This window comes from Amborella trichopoda, chromosome 3 (genome assembly GCF_054954075.1).
Source record: "Amborella trichopoda isolate Santa Cruz 75 chromosome 3, AtrichopodaSantaCruz75HAP2 v2.0, whole genome shotgun sequence".
In the NCBI taxonomy this organism is placed as follows: Eukaryota; Viridiplantae; Streptophyta; class Magnoliopsida; order Amborellales; family Amborellaceae; genus Amborella; species Amborella trichopoda.
In genome coordinates, this window is record NC_142338.1 from 57,032,084 (window position 1) to 57,055,693 (window position 23,610).

Consider the following 23,610-nt stretch of genomic DNA (forward strand, 5'->3'; position numbering starts at 1 on the left):
TATGAGAAACAAATGAGAGATAGAAGAGAGCCAGAATATGAATGAGAGAGAGGGAGAGTTTTGATTTCCATAGTTTTCCCAAATAAATTTTAGGATCGTCTAAAGAGAGTATTTGTCTTTTATAAATGGAGGTCACAATCATTAGATATCAAATTGCATGGTTCGAGGTAAGTCATGAAGTTCAAGAAATATTTTGTTTTTTGAACTGTCTATTCAATAATATTCTTACCACCTTCACTTATTTTGCAATTTAAGGGATAAGAATAATTGTGACTTTCATGTATCCATGTATAAAAGATAAATGGCCTTTTTATAGACAATCTTATAAATTTTTCATTTCTTTTAATATTCAAAAATAATTTTCTTTGACTTCTTGATTAGCTCAAGCCATCCAATTTGATATCTAATGAGTAGGAGTGTAATTATGACCTCTTTGTATTAAAGATAAATGTTCTTTGTATTAAAGATAAATGATCTCATTATGTGTAATTTTTTTTTTTTTTTTTTTCTTTTTCATTGTTTGTTTTCTCAAAGTTTGACCAATCTTCATTCCATAGCATTGTGCAAATATGCGTGCCTCTGTGTTGTGCCTATGGGAGGGAGAGATTCGGTAGCACTTTCTTAATTTTTCATATTTTTTTTAGGAAATTTATCAAAATACGTCAAACTTTTCAATTTTTCATATTCTTTTAGGAAATTTGTTGAAATACATCAAACTTTTCAACATGACAATTTACCCTTTTTCAACTATTTCAAATCATCATCATGTATTTTGATAGGTATTTTGAAATTATATCAAAAGCTTATGTATATTTTGATAAAATTTCTTATCTTTTTACCCAAATCTTGACTCTTTTCTGCTGCTTCGACATGCCTGGAAAAAAATCCTACATATATGTGCATGATACATGTGTATACATCCTAAACTCCAGTTTTATATTCTCCCAAGTAAACAGCTAATTGAATGCAGCGACATGCAAATTTCAATTTGCTCAATATTTTTATGGGTGCGTACATGGAGATCTCATGGGACCACAGTATACACGTTGTTACTCGCCTTTAACACTCAGGGATTTCATGATCTGGAATTTTTTAAATAATCTTTCTCGCCTGTGTGAATAATTTAAAAAAGGAAAGGAAAAAGATCTTATGCTCTCAAGACCACATATCTCATCATCAACGAGTGGAATTGATTGGGAGTATGAATCTTTGAGATTCAAATTAAGATTTTTGTTTAAATTGATGTTAGAGATGAGTGAAAATGATTTGGGTTTCAAAATCTAATGCTGTTCTCTTGGTGGGGAACATGTGGATTTGGAGGTCTTGCAGGGGAGCAAAAAGGCCTTTTTTATTTCCAAAATTATATGAGATGTTCTCTTCTTTACTATTTTATTTCTCTTTCTTTGATTCTTCCATCTTTTCTTTTTGTCCAATTTATATGCGGCCAACTCGTTCTTTGTTCACTGCATTTACACTTTAAACATTTTTGGTGTGCGATTTGTTTGGCTTCCCATGTTTATTGGAATTCATCAGAAACAAAGGGAAATTGTGGGTGCAAATTAGTGAAGAACTAAAAACAATTTATGGATTTCTAAAATAAAGGTGGGCTCAACTCCCTTGGAAAATTGTAAAATTATTCAGTTCTATATTTGTATCTTATTATAAGGCGGTCCCAGCCCTTTATGATTACGATGATTATTCTAATCGGTACGGTTTGTATATGGTTGGAACCTTATTTTTGAAAATAAGTTGCTATACTCTTCACCATCCACATGTTATTTATACCGTGTAGATTTGATATATCTTTTAAACCCATGTTAACGTCTTTTAAAATAGTGTCCAATATCATTCAACTAAAACAGAACGGTTTAGATTACTGCAACTTTATTTCATATAAAAATTTTCCTATTCTATGCACCAATCAAGTAGCCTTAGGAAGCATGGTTTCCTGAGATTATATAATTTCTAGGGGAGACCTACAAGTTGACTCCGTATAAAATACTAAAGATGCCATGTCTTGCAAGAAAGCAAAAGGGATAGATTTGATATATTAGATAACCATCTGTGGCATGAAGCAGTCAAAAGCATATGCCTCATAGCCATTATTTAGGAAAAAATAAAACAAGGAAAAATTAATCAATGGATTCCTAACCATTTTATTTCCTTTGTTTTCATTAATTACTCCGTTTTTCTTTATCACTGGACCAATCTATACTCAATTGAATATCTTAGTGACAATGGCCTAAGGATGATGGTGATGATGTGGGCTTCCTAGAAGGTCAATGGAAATCTTTTGTCGTGAATTGAGGCTTGTCCCTTTTAAGTCTGAATTCAGTTGATGAGAATGAATCCTGTGGCTCCTTCAAAAGCTCAATTCACATAGAGGGCTCCTCAAAAGAGAATGGCTCCTTCTCGTTCCAAAGCTAAATTTGTAGAGACAGCACTCCTCTCAATTAATGGACCTCTTTCTCTCAACTACCAGTACCCCAACCTCAAATTTGTGATAAGAGACCACCTCATCTCTCTTTTCCAAAACTTCCCCACCTTCAGTCCCGACACTGAACAATTCACCCATGATGATGGCCACACCTCCTTCCTCCTAAATGCAAAGGGAACCCTCCCCATAACCTCATCCTTGAGAAATCTCTCCTTCTCCATAACCATATGGATCTTAGAGACCTACCCACTCTTCTCTCCTCTTGTTTATCTCTCCTTGGACCCTGGCGTTATCATAAGGTCCCATCACCCCCTTGTCGACCCCTCGGGCTTCGTGTCGACATATTACTTGCTCAATTGGGCCTATCCAAGCTCTAATCTCCTCGAGCTCGTACGCAACCTTAGGCACGTGCTCAACATCGATCCTCCAATCGATGCTGGCTTGACCCAGTTACAGAGGCCTTGTTTGAGTCTCAAGGGAACCTTGGCCTCTGAGCAAGAAGCCATAGATAGGCTATCAATTGCACTTCACCATGACACTAAGGAGTTAGGAAGGCACTTAGAATCCGAGATAGATGGGCTAATGGCTCGACAGGAGGTGCTTAGGGAGAGGAAGTTCGAGCTTGAGAAAGGCTTGAAAGGGCTTGAGGAAGAGAGGAATGGGTTAGAGGAGAGGTTGAGCAAAGTGTTGAGTGAGGTTCAAGAATTGGAGAAGTGGGTGATGGAGCATAGTGAGAAGATGGATGAGTTGGTGGGTGGAGATGATTTTGATTATGGATTTGCGGTGGTGGATGGGGTCTCCAAGTGCCTTTTGGAGCATCGAGCTGCTGATTCTGCCATTGAGGATCTTCTCTATGACTTCGACAGGGGATTTCAAGAAGGGGCCGTACCTTTAGCCATTTATCTTAAGAATGTGAGGGCCCTTTCTAAGGAGCAATTCTTTCACCGTGACATGCAAGTCAAAGTCGTGGGTTTAAAATCATCAAAACTCATGTAAAACATGCTACTTCCAGCTTGCCTGTCTAAGTGGCACACACAAGAGAGAGATGTAAATGGGTGTAAATGTATATGCATGTTCTATAATTCATGATTGGACTCTTTATCTTTTGGGGTGGTTTGTATGAGGCTGAGGCCCTAACTGATCAAAGTTTCGACGATTGGACTCTTATCTTTGGGGGTGGTTTGTATAAGGCTGAGGCCCTAACTGATCAAAGTTTCCATGATTGGACTCTTTATCTTTTGGGGTGGTTTGTATAAGGCTGAGGCCCTAACTTATCAAAGTTTCCATGATTGGACTCTTGTCTTTTGGGGTGGTTTGTATAAGGCTGAGGCCCTAACTTATCAAAGTAAGGTGCACTTCGAGGAGAATCAGAAATTTTTGTGATGGCATGAAATTTATTTTCGTCTCTACTTATAAAATTTACCGATTAAAAAACAGCATAAATCTAGCAAATCTATAAACACTTGAAAATTTTGAAAATTGTTGGTCTACAAGATGCACTATTTCCAATATTTGAAATCTACGTTTTTATCAAGTCCATACATCTTGAGGTTGAGATGGTCGAATTAAGGGATTTTCAACATCGAAATAACCTCTTCTAGTAAAATTTTGAGATGCCCCTTAATTTGATTGTTTAGGGCATCCCCCTTATATAAACTTTTTCCGTTATCTTTTTATATCTTGGATATTTATACTCTTTATCTTTTTATTCTAATGCTCTATTATTCAAGTTGGTAGTCAAAATAACCGGAATGCCTACATTTTTCTCTTGTATACTAGCATGCTTCAACTAAACAATCTTTACTTGCTCACACAATGCGTTGAGGTTAACAAGCACTGGATGCCTGGCTTGCAGTGTAAAACCCTTATAAAGTACACCTTAATTGTATGAAAGAAAAGTTGGTATCCGTGGTCTCCTAGGGATCACACCACACCAAAAGAGTGAAAACATGGATGACATACCGCATCTTGGTTATTTTGACCAAGTGATTTTGCTCCACCATGGCTACTTATACTATCTATCAACATTTTGCCGCTGTATAAGCATTAAGCAAGATCGAGTGTAGAATATTCATGTAAGAGCTTACTGTACGTTTGCTCCTAGGACAAAGGATTGACTCCGAAATATTTTCTTAATTTCGGGGTTTACTTTAGAATCATCCGATGAAAATTTTAAAAAAACTTCAAAAAAAAAAAAGAGCCAAAGATTTTGAGTTTCTAAACATTTAGATCTAAGTGTCTAAAAATCGAACAGCCTTTATTCAATCAAAACATGTTATCTTCGAGAAGATATGAATTTTTTTTAGATTGATGACCTGCTTGAGGAGGTTAAGACTCCAACATCTGGGGTTCTAAGCATTATCCGGGATAGTGTTTTATTCAAGGGACTAAACATAAGATATGCTCCTGAGGGAGCATATAATCTTCTGGCTCGAGTAATGGCGCTGCCACACACAACTTGTGACACCCTTCTCTCTCTTTTTTATTATTTTTGCATCCCAATTTGGACGAATTTTTCCACAAGCGTGATGCCTAATGCTTTTTAAAAACAAGAGAACGTATATAATGAGTCAATCTATCTTTGGTACAAAGAAATCACAATTGTTCATAACCATTAGATGTGAAATCCGATAACTTGGATGTTGCCACAAAATTCAAAAAAAAAATTTAAAACTTTGAACTTGATCAATGCAATAAATGCAGCCACTTAATTTTATATCCAGGGGTCAAGATTAATTATAACTACCTTGTAAATGGACATGGCACAAGTTTGGCACAAGTAGGTGAAGATTTGTTCATCTAAACTTTGTTCTCATGCGTTCCCGACAGGAAAAAGCTCACATAAAGCATCAACCCCCGCACTATACTATAGACTCAAAAACTCCCCCAAAATGGTTATGGTTATTTTTATGCTATAACTTCAATTCATCATCTCAATTTGGGGATAGATGGATATATGACAAAAAGGGATTCCGAAACATTTTCTGAAATTTAATGGTCACAATTTCTTGGAAAGATTTGAAGCTAAATTAGTTAAGGAAATGGGCTTTTTGAAATTAATCAAAAGATATTGGCAAACAGTAAATGGCTCATCCCTTTGGTATATTTTGATAAATTTCTGGTTTATGAATGTTTAACATTTGAATCAATCAGATTTCAATAGAACAGGCAGCAGAATCCTGACTTTGCCCGTATCAAAATGACCATCCTCATCAGAAATTTATCAAAATGTAGCAAAGAAATGAACCATCTCCAATTTATCCATGTCTTTTAATTTATTTTGAAAACCCATCAAAATGCACATAATCATGAGTTGGAATAATTGTAAATGAGTATGATATTAAACAGTTGAAAAATTAGATGTACTTCAATAAATTTCCAATTACAAGTTCATAAAAGGTTGTGGTTTGTATAAGGCTGAGGCCCTAAACAATCAAAGTATGACGCGCCTTCAAATAGTATTGAAAGTTGTTGTTTCAATACTGAAAATCTTTCTGATGGCTTGAAAGTTTATTTTTATTTCTAATTATAATTTTAAACTTCGAAAAAAAAGTGTAGATTGAACAGATCTTTGAACGCAAATGCATTACAAGATGCACTATTTTCAAGACTTGAAATCCAAATTTTCTCATGTCTAATGCGTCTTGAGGTCAAGATGATCAATTTGAAGATTTTTGGACGTTAAAACAACTTTTTTAGTGAATTTTTGAGATGCACCTTAATTTAACTCTTTAGGGCCTCACCCTTATATAAACTTTTTCCTTTATAAAATGACCTCATTTAGATCCCACTTAGACCTAGTCATAACGGCCTTATTTATAATGTCACAAAGACTTCTATATGTTCAAAGGAGATTGTTGACTTTTTAATTTACAAAAGGGAGCATCTTGGTTTTATTGAGTCTCATGCCTTACAGAGTTCTTATAAGGTCAATAATGCCTTCACGTTTTAGTCTTTTCTTCTTCCTTTTTTTTTTTTTTTTTTTTTTTCTTTTTAAAATTTATTTTATTTTTATTTTATGTGGCTAGATTTCATTTTTATTCCTATCTCTACGTTTTTTTATTCTTCTTCTTCTTTCTTTTTCTTTTCTTTTCTTTCCTTTTTTTTTTTTTTGTGTGTGTGTGGCTAGATTTCATTTGTCATTCATTAGACCGGGTGTTAGGCCATCTAATAAAATCACGGTGGTTGGTATCAAAGTATCAAATCCCTTTCTCATTCACCAAATTCCTTAAATGATGAAACTATATCTAATAAAGTTGTGTTTCTATATGTTGTCAGATACACCATTACTTCAATCAAAGAGATACATTCAGCCTTTGCTATTTATGGGGCTTGCTTGTTACCCTTCATTGATGCTGGAGCACCCCCCAAATATGAAACCACCAACCAAAGTAAATTCAAAGGCACCACAAGTCCAAGTTGCATCGTTGAAACTGAACAACTCCATTGTTTCTTTTCAATGAAACAATTTATAATCAAGTATCGCCCACGAGGATCTTAGAGAATGTTAATTCATCCATGGTGCCATGGTTTAAGACTTAGATGAGAGCCATATATCAGATTTGTTATATCCAGTGTTGGACTGATCGGACGAGTCTGCTCGAACTCGCCCGAGGTGGACTTCAGTATCCCCGAGTTGGGTGTCTAATTCGTGAATCTAAAAAAGATTTCAGAAAAATTATAAAAAATTGTAAAAAAGAGAGTAAGAAATCTGATGCTCTTTTATGTGTTTTATCATTCTGGCAAAGATTGGAAAGTATTTTGGCCATGAATACGTATCTTTACATTTTTCCATCTTTTTGTAGATTATTTCACAAATACCTGTTAGTCACAAAGTGATTTTTTAAAATCTATATTTTTTTACTCCTTTTTAATTTCATTCAAATGTATTTTGTTTAATCTTACACATATTTCCTTCTTGTTTTCTTTTTGGAATTTTTTTACAAGTTTTTTAACACTTTCTTGGCCTGGCTGATATCTGCCTGAGTCGAGCTGGTTCCCAATTACGTAGACCCAGCCCATGGCTGAATTATGCGGCCCGTTTGTCCAATCGAACACTCGTTATAGCATTAGTATAAATGACAATAAAATATCTAATCAAGGGCCAAAATTGAAAGATGGCCCCTACTTAGTATATCCACAATATAGTCACTAATTCAGTTCAGAACAATAAATTAGATATGGTCCCATGGTGATGTCTCCAAGTCCTTACATAGTTTTAAATACCCTAAATAATTTGGACCACTCCCCATCTCCTCCTTTTATAAAGCCTTTTGGTTGTTGGACCTAGCCATATATATTTTCCTTTCAAATTTCTCATTAAATAATGTGATCATTGTACCTTTATGTCATAGATCTAGATAAGTGGGGAGGATATCTCATCCTTATCTTTGAGCCTCTCCAAAATTTATTTTTATTTTTCTTATTTTATGAGAAAACCCTGAGAAGACTTTCTAAATTATGGGACTAACCTCAATACTCCTTTTGTTTCTTGGTCACAAAAAACCTAATATTCCAACTTGAAAAGGGATTTTAACCTGCCTCAAACAATTCCCTTCCACTGCTATAAACTTGACCATTAATTGCTTCAAACCAAATGGAAAAGAGTTTTGGTGTTTAGTTGAAACCAAGAAGAATTCTGAATTATCCTAAGTCTATGAACACAAAAAATTATTTGGATCAATCTTTTTGTTTATAATTGAGTTAGAACAAGTTTTAATTGTTTAAATTCAAATTTTGTACTTAAATTTCATCGGTTTTAGTCAGAAAGATTAAAAATGTCCCTGATAGGTTTTTCACCGAGGTTATTACTGCATGATCGCATCTTACGTTGTATTTTCTGTTTCTTTAGATTGTGACCTATGTCTTCATTTTCAATCACTCCCACGTGCTGTTGTATAGCTACATTTGATGAACAATGAGTTTTGCTTCTATAAAAACCAAATTTTTTATCAAAAAATTGTTTAGAATTTGTTCAAAAGCAGTGGAGCTCTGATCCAGTGAGTATTCGTTTTGGTTTAACATTTCTCAGTGATTTCTCAACCGTTTTCAGTGAGATATGCTTCTTTGCTATCCACAAATGGGAAACTATCAATTTAAGCAAAAATATAGATTAATCTTGACCCTGTATGTCCTAGAAGGCTCTAAAGAGGGTGCAACTCTAAGATATCTTTAACAAAGTTTTACCCGGGGAGTATGTTAGCCTAGGAGTGGATTTCATTGTTGGGGAGATTTTGTGTTGACGGTGTCCAATATTTCAAACCCCAATTAATTGGAAAAAGGTTTTGACGACGACGATGATGATGGTGTCTGATATTTCAAATACGGTGTAGCATCCCATGACTCTGACTCCAGTCAAGCACATCTAAAAGGTTCTAGGAACATAGCTATCTCTACTTGAGTTCATTATTTTGCGGGACTAAGATCCTTCTGCAACTCATGTAGTCACTAGTTCAGTAAGTCAGGCTAAGTATGACACTTGCCTCCGAGTGGTTTCCACTCTTGTTGAGACTCCATCTTTGCGCCTCAAGGTCAGAGTACTTGCCGAGGTTTAGACTCTGTTTTCACCTTGGTTATGACTTGAGCCTCATATTTAAAGTTGTGAAGTAGCTTCTCAATCTACTAGAAATTCCCAAAGCATCGTACGATGGGATCAGTAGTGGATTCACGGGGTTTCCAAAGATAAAAAATGCAAGTATGATCTTTTACCGAGGTTAACTTATAAATTTTAATTCTACCTGCTGCTGTAGTGACAATTATCTCTGATCAATTGAAATTTTATCTTAATGTATCATCTTAAATCCTATCAGTGATAAATAATTCCGATAATATCCAGATAAAATGTATTAATCATGATAATTTAGGGCGTCTCATCATCCTCACAGCAATTAGCAAGATTAGCAATTCATATTTGAAGTAGAACATTTCATTTATAAGCTTTGATATTCTAATTAACTAAGAACTATGATAAGCTTTGATATTCTAATTAACTAAGAACTATGAGAATCTAATATTAATCTCATAATCCGAGTTTTAAGGCTTTAAAGAACCAGCACCCTAAAGTCAATACCCAAACAGTACTTAACCAAAAAGTTTTCCCAAAGGCTAGACCTCATTCTCATTCTTAGTTTGTACTCGTGGCAACAATTAACGTTTCTTTTCTCACAATATGCGGTCATTGTCTCCCGGGGAAATCTTCTTGGTGTTTAACGAATATCATCTTCTATCCTTGCAGAAACTATGCTCCTAAGCCTCATTTCTTCTTTCTTGATCAAATAATAAAATAATATAACTACCATTTTAGATCAGTTGAATTGTCTTGATTATTAGATAATGGAAACTATTTACCTCTAAAATGTCTCAGCTGACCATCTTTCTCAACCAGTGTTTTAAAACCCTGTGATTCTTTATGCAGTCGCCTATCTCGATACGAATCGGTCAAAACCGAACCTTTTTCGGACGATATTGGTTGGGCTTTGGATCCCCTGAAAACTCCACCTTATATATATATATACGTGCGTTAAACTTTGTGATATTTTTTAGGTCCCCTATCAATCCCTCATCCCATAAATCTTTATTTTAATTTTTATTTTATTTTATTTATTTTTTATATTGATGATTAATTCAATCTAATTTAGATCACCGATCTAATGATCCGATACGAATCCATAATGAATGATCCGCCCCACAAATCGTGGTTTTGAAACTCAACAACGCAACGAATGTTGGGTCCCCCTAATTGTTCTCCTATTTTGGAAAATAACGATACACCCGTACCCATTTCCTTTGTCTTAAAATTGGCACATAAAGCAGGGTTTCCAGATTTTTTAGAGTAAAAACACCAAAATTCCTTCCAAACTATGGTAGCAAAAAAAACAAAAGTAAAATTTATCAAAATAGACCTAATTTATTAGAAAAAGTATAGAATGTGAACATTTATTTTTGATACAAGGTGGCCACAATTTATCTTGATTATTGAATGTGAAAATTGGGTTGCTGCATTTATTTCATTGATCAAGCTTAAAGTAAAAAAAAATGATCTCAAACTTTGTGTCACACCAAAACTATCAGATTTCACTTTGGATGGTTATAAGTAATTGTGACCTCTTTGTACCGAAAACAAATGATATCATTGTATACAATCCCAATTTATTAACTACATTTTACCGTTCACCATGTATCATAGAGTAATGATATTACGATACCTTCCCACACCCATGTGAGTAGGACCACAAAAGATCCCCATTAAATTTTGACATAGATCTCTAAAAAAAGTTATCACATGGGTGTGGGACTTGGATGAATGGGTTTATTGGTAACTTTTCTAGAGATTTGTGTTAAAATTTAATGGTGATCCTTTGGGATCCTACTCACATGAGTGGGAGAGGGTCTCATAGTCTCATTAATCTATATTCTAACACATATCATTTGTATTTTGATGGGTTTTCTAAAATAAAGATATTGATAAAATTCTAAATAGTTCATATTCATAAAAATAAAGTTTAAATAGTTCACCTCTTAAATAAATTTCTCGCTACGAAACCATTAACCCAAATTCAGATATTTGTTTCAACCAGAAGAAATACATGCAAAATGCCCCCCATTTTTTTATGTATGAATGGGGTTTAATTAGTGATTAATGAAAAGAACTGTTGCCTATATTCCAAGATTTGGAATATAAATCCAAGACAAAAATTTCCCTGTTTTTGATATGGCTTCTTTTTTGCAAATTTTTAGGTCACTTTTGGGGCAGTCAAGACTCGAGACTTACTGCAACTGGGTCAGGGAGCCATGAAAGCAAAGTAGTGTTGAAATTTTCAGCACAGTACAGTACAAAGAATAGAAGGCAAGCCACGGACCGCAAGTGTTTGGTGAGACGTCCGTTTCACGAGTAAAGCGATTAGTTGAATGACATGTGAGAGAGAGATGAAGAGGAGAGAGAGAGTTGCTTTCGGTCATTTGTTAAAGAAAGCAACGAAGAAGTAGTTCACTAGAGAGAGAAAGCGATGCTCTCTTTTTTTTTTTCCTTTTTTTTGGTCTTTGATTTGGAAGGGCACCTCATTACTTCCAAAACCCTAATTTCAAAATAAATTTCATGACGCGTTTTACGATTGAATGCGACCTTGTTTACATAAAGCAAAATATTATTCCTATCCCTATTCTCGTGAAAGAAAAGAAAAAGGGCAAAGAAAAATAAAAATAAAAAAAAGTAAAGGGAAAAGAGTCTCATTTCGCTCGTGAATGAACGAACTTCCCCCGCATTTTCATTCTTGTATGGCCAAACGGTATGATGCTTCCGGGGGAGCGTTGTGTTGATTTGGTCACCAGGGTAAATCTCAAGCTGGTAGTGTTTTTAGGATCCTTAATTTTTTTGATGTATCTTCTTGAGTGGGACGATCGACCTAAAAATAGAGAGTTTTTAAAACATGCTTTTTATGTTCTTTAAAAAAATAATAATGCCTCGAGACTGAACAAGGAATGTCTAATTTTCTGTGGGCAAGATTTAGGTGTTGAACAACTTAAAATTTACTTTTATTTGAAACTAATCATATGGGTATTGTTAGTTGGATACAAAAAACTCGAATATAAAAAATTCTAAGATATCTTTTTTACCAGCAGTAAATATGCAAGACGCTTCCACAGGTGCATTCTCGGCCTCCATTTCTGTATAATTTTTTTCCCCTCGATCCTAATATGAGCTTTCGTTGAATATTTATGAAAATAATAATCACAAGTAGGGCCTTTTTTTCCCCACTGAATTACCCAAAAAAAAGAAGAAAAAAGGTGATTTTGAGGGACAACGTTAATAAAAAAGTGAATGACATACGCATATTTTTTCAGGGACTGTATGCTATGATACTATTTATTTTTATTACAAGGTCACAATTATTTTTAGCCATTAACAGTCAAATTGGATGGCTTGAAGTGTGTCATATAATTCGATTTTTTTTTTTTTCAAACTTTGAGTCTGGTAAATAACACTTTAAAACTATTGAATTTGAAATATGATAGACAATAATATTGTGACCTCTTTGTACAAAACAAACATAAATTGTCTCTTAGTACATTTTTCCTATTTTATGTATATTCAATTTGGGGTTATCTATAAAAATACCATTTGCCGTTTGTACGTGGAGGTTACAATCATCTCACTCATTAGATGTTAAATTGGATGGCTTGGGACACGTCAAGAAGTTCGATAGTACTTTTGGAACTTTGTCTCTATTCAATGACATGCTTACAACCGCCCACTTTTAAATTTAAAGAACAATAATGATTGTGACATCTATATGTGAATGGTCTCTTTGTAGACCATTCTATTCAAATTTTTTGGGGTTAAAAGACTATGAGGCATTAAAATTTGGGAGTTGCACGACTTATACCTTTTACTTTATTGGAACACATATATCTACTGACGCGGTTTTGACCTTTTATTTATGTAAAACTTCAGATTGAGGCTCATTCATATGACCTTTATCCAAAACACAATAAAACAGTAAAATTTGGCCAAAAAGTCAATAAATCTAGGTCTATGTGGTCTAAAATTTGAACGTTCTCTACCTATATAACATTTTGGGGTTTGTGACGTTAGGTATCCTTAACAAATAAAAATTTTACAAGAAAAAACAGAGATTGCGCAGCAATCATACAATGAGACTATTTTTTTTTATATAATGTGTTCACAATTCCTTACAACCATTTGATGTGAAATTTTATAATTTGTATGTGTCATAAAATTCAAAAAAATTTATTTTGAAGTTTAAGCTTGATCAATGGAATAATTACAGCCATCCAACTTTACATCTAATGGTCAATATTAATGTGATCATCTTGTATAAAAGTAAAAAGGTAGATAGTCTCATTTTATATTTTCCCCGTAATTTATAGGCCATAGCCGACCTAGCACTTCAATAACATGGTATGGCCCATTTTCCAAAAATACATTGTTTTTCCTGAGAACGACAATTAAAGTGGTCCTAATTTCCAAAAGTAATACTATTCTTGATTGTGAACATTATTTCAGATATTTTTTGCGCCTTCAAATGGCAAATTTCATAAAATTCATTATTGAAATTTTTCTAGCCACATTTTGAGAATTTCAGCCCAACTTCTTGGCTTTTTTATTATTATTATTATTATTATTATTATTTAATTTACTCCTCGACCCCATTTCGATTTAGGGTGAGGTTTTTATAAGCCTCAGGCTTTAGGAAAACAAAATAGGCTGCCACCTCAAATCGTTGTCCAAAAAGCGTTTTCGACACATGGCAATGGCAATGGCTATTGCAATTTTGAAATACGATCAAACAGCCCCTAAAATCTTTGGGTCTATAACTTCCAAAAGACTACCAAATTTAGCCCTAAATTCCAAAATGTTGAACCTTGGATCACACCGAAATACAAAGCAGCTCTTACAACTAACATGCGTCTCCCATACTTCTTGTATTTAGTTATGGGTGCGGTTTTTATAAAGTTGCAACCTTAAACAATCCAATTAAGGCGCACCTCCAAATTTTATCATAATATATATTTTTGGTTTAAAAAATTCTTAGGATTATCTAAAAATGTATTTTCATATTTAATTATAAAATTTTGAACTCCAAAAATGGTTAAAATCATGTAGATCTATAAACATGTGAAAATCTTGAAAATGGACGGTCTAGATAATGTGTTGCAAGATGCACTATTTTTAGAACTCAAAATCTTTGTTTTTATACATTCATACATCTCTATATCGAGATGATCAATTAGAGGGTCTTTCAATATTAAAGCAACCTTTTTCGATGGATTTTTCAGGTGCATCTGTAATTCTACAATTTAAGGTTGCAACCTTATATAAACTTTTCCCTTTAGTTATTTATTCCAATCAATTAATTAAGTGGTTGTCTTATTGTAAGAAAAAGGAATTAAGTAGTGGTCTTAAACATTTCAAAGCAAGCGTCCTAACTTAAAATGTACTTATCTCATGGTTTGACAGATTCATAGCTATCTTTTGTTACTTACTCTTTTCAAAATGGGCAGCATGTAGGTGTGTCCCCATTTGTGTTTCTGTCTCAGTCAGTCGGGGGTCTGAAAATCCATCTTGGAGTTGACCTCGAACCTAAAAGTTTGCAGGTCTATCATCTAAACCACCGCCATCATACATATGAGAAAAACAGAAAATGAAAATGAGGTTGAGCCTTAAAATTGGTTTATTTTGTATTTTGTAGATCATTCATTTTCAATTATTAAATGATTATCCAACCTGCAATGGTCTTGATTCTCCAATTTGATGGATCTGAAGCGGAAAATGGACTTACCATAACTCGGAATGTGTGTTTCATGTCCTGAATACTTCGATTTACTTAAATTGGGGTGTGTTTTGGGTACTAAATCAAAGGGCTCGGTCGTGGTGATGGTACCTTGTATCTATTTACTATGTTGGGTTTCCAATCATACCACACATCGACACCTTCAAAAAAGCTAACTCATTAATCTATATGAAAAAACGGGTGGTAGCTTGTCGTTCACATTAAATCACCAGAAAAAAAAAAAAAACAAATCCTTCGATTTACACTATAGCTTATTAGCTTTGAATCTCCAGTTCCATGGGCCTGTTTGTTTGTTTTTTTTTTACAACATATGATGTGCATTCTCCTACTTGGTGATGCTTTTTCGACAATATATGATGTGCATTCTCCTACTTGGTGATGCTAAGGCGACCCACCCTCTCTAGTGCAATGAGGGCAGCATCCCTAGGCCATCGGCCTTCTTGAACACCGGCTGTTCCATGGATCTGAAGCATAAATAAATTTACATTTACATGAAAAGGATTTAAAAACCCTCTTAGATGCATAAACAAGAATCAGAACCCTTTTAAATGCGTAAACAAGAATCAGAACCCTCTTAGATGCGGAAACAGGAATCCCAAATGTTGAATCCCACCAATATCATATATGTATCCAGCTAGAAACAAAATAGAAGAGAGCACAAGTCATAATACGAGAAATAAAGCATGAAACACATGCACCACAAGAACACAAACGTTTACGTGATTTACCTCAAGAGGGCAACATCACGGGCACGGCAAACTAAAATCCAATATATCAATGAAAGTTACATTAGAAATTTTGGGACAGAGAGTTACATGTTTAACTCTCGACAAAACCCAGTAGAGCAAACCTTTTTAGACCCAGTCTCCTGATCAGTACCATCATCAACCTCTCATCTATGTTCCACAGCTAAACCACTGTCCAAGAAGAGACCATCTCCATTCCACAGCTAAACCACTGTCCAAAATGAGAACCTCAATAGCAACAAAGACTCTGTCATGAAAAAGGGAAACCAACAAGGACTTTCTCTTGCGAAAAAGGGAAACTACCAAAAGCTTATTGAAAACCGCTTCTCTGCAAAAAAACCAATATCTCAATCTACTGGAGGCACATCGGGGCGTTTCTTTGTGCAAGAAGCTCTTCTCTCTAAGAGAGCTCTTGGCACTCATGCAAAAAAAGCCATATCTCTCTCTATAGAAGAAATCACATTTCCCATATGGTGACTTAGATAAGGCACACTAATTCTTTGCACTTTCACATCAAATAAAATTTTTTTTATAGATGTTAAATATATTTCAAGAAGCACGAGAGAGATATATATATATATATATATATATATATATCAGAGTTCTAATTTTTTGGATTTCTATTTCTTTTAAGAAAAAAAAAAAAAATCAATAGCCATCCCAATCCCAAGTAATATGCGATTTGTTTATGCGGGTGATTTTGAATATCATAATATCCAACATTTGGGATTCTAAATCCTTCAAAAAGCAGATGTCTCTGGTTAAAAACACGGGACTCTGAAACTACCATTTGAGGTTCTCTAACCCAAAGAGGGGACAGGGAGGGAAGCACACTACAGGGCATTTTCCATAAAGTGGAGGACATGAGTGAGGTTCATATTCCAACGTGGTCGTTGGTCTAAATCTCAACCTAAACGCGCTTATCCAAACAGGGGACTCAAAAAATAAAAGCAGGCCTTGAATGATTAAACGGTAAAGAAAACCTAAAACACCTGAGCCTAACTTGGTTTGGATAAGATGGGTACATAAATGGGGTCAGGCCACTGTTCACCTTATTCCAGATATTCTTACGAGTATTGAGACGTTGGAGATCTGAAAGATTCAAAACTTCTCAAAATTAGGGTTAATTTCCACCTAGAATATGTATTAAAGAGAGTATAATAGTTAGAGAGGGAGGGGATAATATTTAGAGAGAGAGAGAGAGAGAGCGAGAGGATAATATAGATAGAGAAGCAATGCTGTGCAGTTTCAAAAAATTCGATGGTTATTGAAGGCATATGGGAGACAATGCAATATATCAAGAGGCTTCGGGGGAAGGGAAAGCTCGGGTAACGGGAAAACTACCGGCAAATGTGTGAAAAGTTAGAGAGAGAGAGAGAGAGTTCAGTTGTCGGTGTATCTAATTTAGTGAGATTTATGTTTAATGGGATTGGGGTTAGAGAGAAGTGAAGAGCAAGAATAGAGGCGACACGTGGGGTTAGTTTCTGGGTCACGCATTTCCAGTGGGTTGCCTCCGACGCACGGCGTCCGAGACGGCACGAGTCTGCCGTCATCCGTCCCTCGTTTTGTTCGACAAACAAACCCCGAGAGAGAGAAGAGGGGGAAGAATGTGAGTTCTCACCACACCACTACATTCTCTCTCCAACAAGGGAAACCCTAGAATGCTCGCACAAAAGATAATAAGTAAGGCTGAGGTTCGATCAAGTAAAGACGCGCCTTCAAATAATATAGTTGTTCAATCTTTGTGACAAAATTTAAAGTTTAAAAACTAGTATAAATCAAAATGCTTGAAAATTGACGGTCTACAATTACATTACGAGGTACACTGTTTTTAAAGGTCGACATTGACAGTCTCACATCTACTCACCTTGAAATCGAGATGATGGAATTGAAAAAAATTTAGACATTGAAACAAACTCTTCCAATGTATTTAGTTTTTGAGGTACGGTTAATTGTTTAGGGCCTTACCCTTACATGGGAAAAGGGTTTTCTTTACCTCATCCATGTAACCCATAGCGCTTTAATTTTCTCCTTTTCCGCTCCCTTACGTTTTTTTTTGTTAAAGTTCACGGAAGTCTTTATCTTCTTAGGAGATGAGCCACCGGCCACGCTCGCCATTATTGCCCTCTCTCTTCCCTACCTCTTTTATTGTCCTCTCTTTCAATCTCCTCTCTCTCTCTCTCTCTCCCTCCCCTGCGTTGAATTCTGATTCTTAAAAAGTTTGGACTGAAAAGCAGGCAGCTCCATAACGAGTCGTGCTGCTCCCTTACTTCCCAACCTCTGCAACCCACTAAAATAAATAAATATAGTCTCACCCATACAAATCCTCTACATTTCTGATAAAGCAGGAACTGAGGGGAAACCGACCCCAATGTAGTCATAATTAAATGGCTGTGCAGTAAATTGAAGGAAATTCATGTCATAGAGAGGGGAAAGAGCGACAACATCAAAAAAAAAAAACATCCAAATAAAGATAGAGGAAGAGAGAGAGAGAGGCTCAGAAACTGGCAGTTTTATTTAATGGGGGCTAATAACTCCCGTAAAGTAATTATATAATTAACACGATTCTTACATAATCCAAAATCTCCTGCTTCTCTGGTAAAAAAGGAAACGAAAGCAGAGGAAGAGGGAACAGAAAAAACAAAAAAAAAAGTCGTTAATCCGACATTAAGACTCCCGAGTATAGAGAAAAACCTAGAAAAATGACAATTTTTTTATGGAGATAGATGGGGGTTTTATAGAGATGGATGGGGGAAGAGAAATTTTAAAAGAGAATGGAGGGGGAAGCGGTGGATATTAGAAAACTGAAAGTGTTATTGGAAAGGACTTTAATTTTCTCTCTTGGAATGGGCCGAGGATCGCTACTCTTTCCTTCGAGCCCAATCCCAAAAAAAAAAAAAAAAAAAAAAAAAAAAAAAAAAAAAAAGAAGAAAGAAAAAGAAAAGAAAATGTCAATCGCCTCTCTGAGTTCGTGGGGCGAGAAAAAGAGCGCAGAGAAGAGTCTCTATAGACAAAAAGAGGAATCCCAGGAGAGAATCAGGATTTGGGGTTTGCTTCTAGAGAGAGAGAGGGTTGTTTGGAATTTTGGGGCTTTTATGTTGTATTTAGAGAGAAGGGGGCAGAGAGAGAAACTAGGATTTAGGGTTGTCATCTCTGAGAACAGAAGCCAAACCAGTAACGAGATTCTTCCCCCGCAAAGACGCCTTGGGCTTCAGAGCGGGCGGCTGCCACTCTGTAACCACCACCTTAATCTGCCCCTCTTCTTCTTTCCCTGAACTTCCACTCACTGGAACGCCCCCACTATCTCTCTCATCATTTTTCCCCTCACTCTTCTGAGAACCCACGAGCTCAAACTCAAAGTCGCCTGAAAATCCAGAACCCCATCCTGTAGAGCCAGGTTTAATGGCGACCATTACAGAGTCTGGGAATGTTTCAGCAACACATGAGCCCGATGAACCCTCGTCTTGAGGGCTTCTGAGGTAAGGGGAAAGCCATTTAGCGCGCATGTAATCTGGTTTTCTCCATGGAGGGACGTGGAGGCCCTTCTTTTTCAGGGATTGCTTTGCGGCTTCAGAGACTATGGCAACGATCTGGTGGAGGCGATCCGGGCGGCCCACGAAGATGGACGGCAGGGATTGCAGGACAGCCCCATAGTGACGGGTTGATCGTGCAATCTCAAACTCGGATTTGAAGTCTATGTCTACGATGAGGCGGTCGGGTTTAGGGTTTGGGCCGACCCCTTGTGTAACTACGTCTATGTACTCATATTCCCCTGCAATGGAAGGAGAGGAGAAAATGATTCAGCTTATTGTCTACCTCTTTCTCGCCATTATTTCCCTCTCACTGATTCAAATAGTTGCTTCAAACTGCGGAATGAATATATAGAAAAGATCTTTCACATCTACCCCCAATTTCCACAATTTTGAAGCGAGAAATACAGTGGGCTAATCCAATCCAATACTCTACTGTTTGACATCAATAAATTTAATTTGTTTTTTCTGAAAAGAGACACCTTAAAGTTTCACTTAGAAAAGAATATACATCAGAGCCCATTTTCAATTCCCGGTATTGAAGAAAAAAAAGGGGGAAAAAAAAAAAGGAATTCGGGACTAACCTGCTGGGTGAGAGGAGGATTTATGCCATATAGATTTACACACACAAGCGTCATAACCTAGGGCTTGAAGCTTGCTTGCGACTGTGCTCTTCAGGCAAGAGTTGGTGCAGTCTTCTTTACTACAGCAGATATAGCTGTTGTTCTTAGCCTGGTTCAGGCTCTCTATAATCTTTGAGGTATCAGCCAAAAGGTTCTTCTCTACTACGCTAGCACAAACCACCAGGCTCTGTGTTCCAGAAAAATAACAATCCATAAATTACAAGAGCTATTTGCTAAATTTTTTTAACCCCGATTGCCAAAAGGAAAGAAAAATCAAGTAATTGTATGATCAAATCGCAAGTAAAGATTGGGGTTTTTATCAGATTAAATCCATCAAATCAGTCAAATCTTTCTTTCTGGATGATCATCAATCGAATTTTCATTTCAATTCAAATCAAAAGATCCTCTCTTTTCAAGTCACTCATCAAGTACTGCAATTATGGTTCAATTTCCAAAAAAAATTAAATTATTAATTTCCATTAAAGAACATTTACCTTGAGAGTCTCGTATCGCTCGCTCGATAAGAGAGATGAAGCAGAGGGTTCATCGTCAAACTCATCATCGGAATCATCCCTGCAATTTCCATTGAAGCAGTTGCACCTAGAGCGACCTGGCTTCTCATTCTCCTCCATAAAGTTTTGCACCATTTTCGCCAAACAAACAGAGCTCGGCTCTGTTTCCTCATGCCCTACCTCTCGGTTTTCTCTGTTCTTAATCACCTTTGTGATAAAAGAACCAGAACCTTCTTCTTGCTCATGATGCTGCTGATCTCCCTGCTTTTCTACATTAGAACCCCAAAGAACACCAGGAAATTGGCGCTCAAAAAGCCTCTTAAGCCTTGATTTTACAACAGGCTTTGTTACAGGTTCAGGCCTGACCAATCCCATAGAACCACAGGAATCGATAGGCTGGATCTTCATAGGAAACGGCATTGATTTCTGGATCTTTAGTAGTTCTCCGAGTAACTTTTGCTTAAAGAAAGTCTAATAACTACAGTTCTACAGTTTCAGTTCCATCCAATGAACCTATACGACCGTACAAGTAAAATCTCAGGCAGAACTCCACAAAATGTAACTTGAACATGGATATTACTACAATACAACAAATGAAAGGGGAAAGTCAGGTAACAAGCATGATCTTTACACATTACTCTAACCCTTACAGAAACAAAACGCTTAAGAGGCTTTTAAGACCTAGGGTTTCACTTTCATCTCAGAGTATCTGGGTAAGGAACTAGGTAAAATGATAGTGGAACACGAGAGCAACGAGGAAGGAACAACAGAGAAGGGGAATTCAGACAAGCGGCATGATCTCCACACATATGCCGCTCCCTTAAAGGAGACAAAACCCTAACCGATGGGAAAACAAAACGTTTATAGAGAATTCGAACAAGAAACTAGGGCTTCAAAACCATTGAAGGAACTCAATACAAGGTAGATTCAGAGTACAAGAGGAAAACAGAGATAAACTCATGCAACGGGCCTAATTAATACAGAACTATCGTCTCCACAAATCACACAGAGCCGAAAACAAGTGGACATTGAAACAAAAAGCCCTCCTCCTAGGAGCATTCACAAAACATCACCATTTCTCTTCGCCACTAACTTAAATTACCAAAAATTCCGCAAAAGTTTCAGGCCGATCCTCCACATTTCTAGCCAAATCCCTCATCCTGAAACAGAATCCCTAAACTCTAACCCGATCTCCAAAACTATAAGTAAAAGCCTGCAAAAAGGAGCCCCGCCAAATCTTTAATCCTAAACAGTGACTAGGGAACCAACAAGACTGTAATTTCAGGACAAGAATAACTTGAAGCTCCGGCAAAAACTTCTTTCGCGTTAGGGTTTCAACAAAGAGAGATGCTTTTCATTAGGTTAACGCAGAAGCGAAACGGCCGGTCTAGAAAGAGGAAAGGCATGGGCGAAATGCTTGCCTGAGTCTCGACCAACACGTATCGACTCGATTCTTCACAATTTTCGCCATTTATCGCTCAATCTCTGCAACTTCGGGAAAATACCAAAAATAAAATAGAACACAGTGCTCAGGCTCTCTCTCTCCTCATTTTCTCTCTCTTCACCCTCCCTCTCTCTCTCTCCTCTGGTTGCAGGAGAATAAGAGGCAGAGAAGTTGCAGTGACGGGGGTATTTATAGGGAATGGGCACGATGCCTCATGCTGACCTGGATTCAATCTGACGTGGTCCTACGTGGGATGGATAGGAGCTCAGGTGTGTGTTGACGTGGCTCTTTGTGTGCTGGCTGAGGACACCTGTCCGTTAACCTTAGGCCCACCACCCGAGAGCTTTCGAAATTTTTCTTTTTTTTTCGAAGTTTTCGTCGAATTTAGGGGATATTTACCAATAGTCCCCGTTAATTATGACAATTCCTAAAGTTAATCTTGCTTTCCTGACAAGTAACGGTCCTTTCCTTGTCAGAGTCTACTTTTCAAAAGTCCTTTCTTTTTTAAGGAAAATCACCACGTTTCAACTTTCGCCAGATTTCTGGTGCGGCCGAAACGCAACGAACCTATGCCGAAATTTCGAATTCTCATGCCCTATTTGTAACATTTCGGATATTTCGGCCTTTTTTAAGTGAATGTAGGTCGAAAAATAAAAAGTTCATCCATAAATTTGATAACTGAAAGAGTGTGAAACGTGTTGAGCAAATCAAGGGTATTATACCAGAATATGCTCTGAATTATGAAAATAGGAGGAAATTTAAAATGGTCAAGGACGTGTGAAGAATTGTCAGATTTTTCGCGATACGCACGATATTTCCTTATTAGAAAGGCTATCGTTTCTTGAGTTTCCGTTTTCCAAATCACATTTATTGGCCTGCTCCTTCGTATTGGAGAAGAGAGGGGAGAGAATCGTCCACTCATTCAAAAAACGTAAGGTGGGCCAGGAATACTCCAGTTTGACTTGTGGATAGGTTAGGTGTTTCTTTCATATATATATATATATATATATATATATAGTTGAGTTTAGAAGAAAATTGGCAGTTGTGTAAAATAAAATATCATTTTTTTACAGTAAAATAGTGATCAAGGCCGTTGATTTACCGATATGAAGAGATTTATTATCAATTCGCGTATTTTTTCATTGATTTACTGTTTTCCGCACAATAAAATAGTGATCGGAACTGCATATTCACCTATCTAGACCTATTTTTAAGATGCCCAATCCATGCTACCGATTTGTTATTTAAATCACTGAAAAATACTAATAAGGGTGTGGTTTGCATAAGATTGCAACCTTAAACAATCCAATCAATATGTACCTCAAATTTTTATCATAAATGTAATTTTCATGTCAAAAATTATTAAAATGACTTGATAATCTATTTTTATATTTAATTATATAATTTTAAACTCTAAAAATGTTTCAAATCAAATAGATTTATAAACACATAAAAATCTCGAAGTTGGATGGTCGATAATGTGTTGTAAGATACATTAGAGCTATCTATTATGTGGGAGAACAATATAGGATAAGTTTGATATTTCTGATGTCGGAATTACCTAAAGTTGGATACTAAGTTGTTAATAAAATCCGATGGCCAAACAATAATTGTGGTCGGACCGATTTTTTAAAGAAGGTATGATACACATAATATCAAACTAATATTATGGAATTCATGTTTGCGATATTGGACTAATATAATATTAAACTATCGATCTAATATTTATACCGCATGTTAAAAAGACAGTCCAATATTACGGCCATCAAACAAACAAATAAATTGTATACAATGAGATCATTTACGTTTGATGCAAGATAGTCAAAATTCTTTAGATATGAAATTTGAAAGCTTTTATATGTTCCAAAGTTGAAAAAAAAAATTTAAAAAATTTGAGCTTGGTCAATGCAATAACTATAACCATCTAATTTCACATCGAAATTAATGTGAACCGCTTTGGTTGGGAAGGTATTATTAAAACAACCCTATATTTAAAAACTATAAAAA

At 35.9% G+C, this 23,610-nt stretch overlaps 2 protein-coding genes across 2 annotated transcripts; one reads left to right on the forward strand and one right to left on the reverse strand.

The window, feature by feature from the left end:
- Positions 1 to 2,062: 2,062 nt before the first annotated feature.
- LOC18429553 (protein ELC-like) lies at positions 2,063 to 3,804 on the forward strand. The gene has a single exon (XM_006838838.2). It carries the CDS (start codon positions 2,402 to 2,404, stop codon positions 3,431 to 3,433), a length of 1,032 nt encoding a protein of 343 aa, XP_006838901.1. The 5' UTR covers positions 2,063 to 2,401; the 3' UTR covers positions 3,434 to 3,804.
- Positions 3,805 to 17,988: 14,184 nt separating this feature from the next.
- LOC18429554 (uncharacterized) lies at positions 17,989 to 21,773 on the reverse strand. The gene is made up of 3 exons (XM_006838839.4): positions 20,142 to 21,773; positions 19,609 to 19,834; positions 17,989 to 19,266 (listed from the first exon to the last, which is right to left on the reverse strand). The coding sequence occupies exons 1-3, from the start codon at positions 20,577 to 20,579 to the stop codon at positions 18,626 to 18,628; spliced, it is 1,305 nt and encodes a 434-aa protein (XP_006838902.1). The 5' UTR covers positions 20,580 to 21,773; the 3' UTR covers positions 17,989 to 18,625.
- Between the last annotated feature and the right edge of the window lie 1,837 nt (positions 21,774 to 23,610).

Excerpts from the sequence above, each read along its gene's own strand:
- LOC18429553 (XM_006838838.2), top strand. The coding sequence starts at position 2,402 with ATGGCTCCTTCTCGTTCCAAAGCTAAATTTGTAGAGACAGCACTCCTC.
- LOC18429554 (XM_006838839.4), bottom strand. The coding sequence starts at position 20,579 with ATGCCGTTTCCTATGAAGATCCAGCCTATCGATTCCTGTGGTTCTATG. Across the intron at positions 19,835-20,141 it reads AGCGATACGAGACTCTCAAG|AGCCTGGTGGTTTGTGCTAG; the intron begins GTAAATGTTCTT and ends TCTGGAACACAG. Across the intron at positions 19,267-19,608 it reads ATCCTCCTCTCACCCAGCAG|GGGAATATGAGTACATAGAC; the intron begins GTTAGTCCCGAA and ends CTTCCATTGCAG.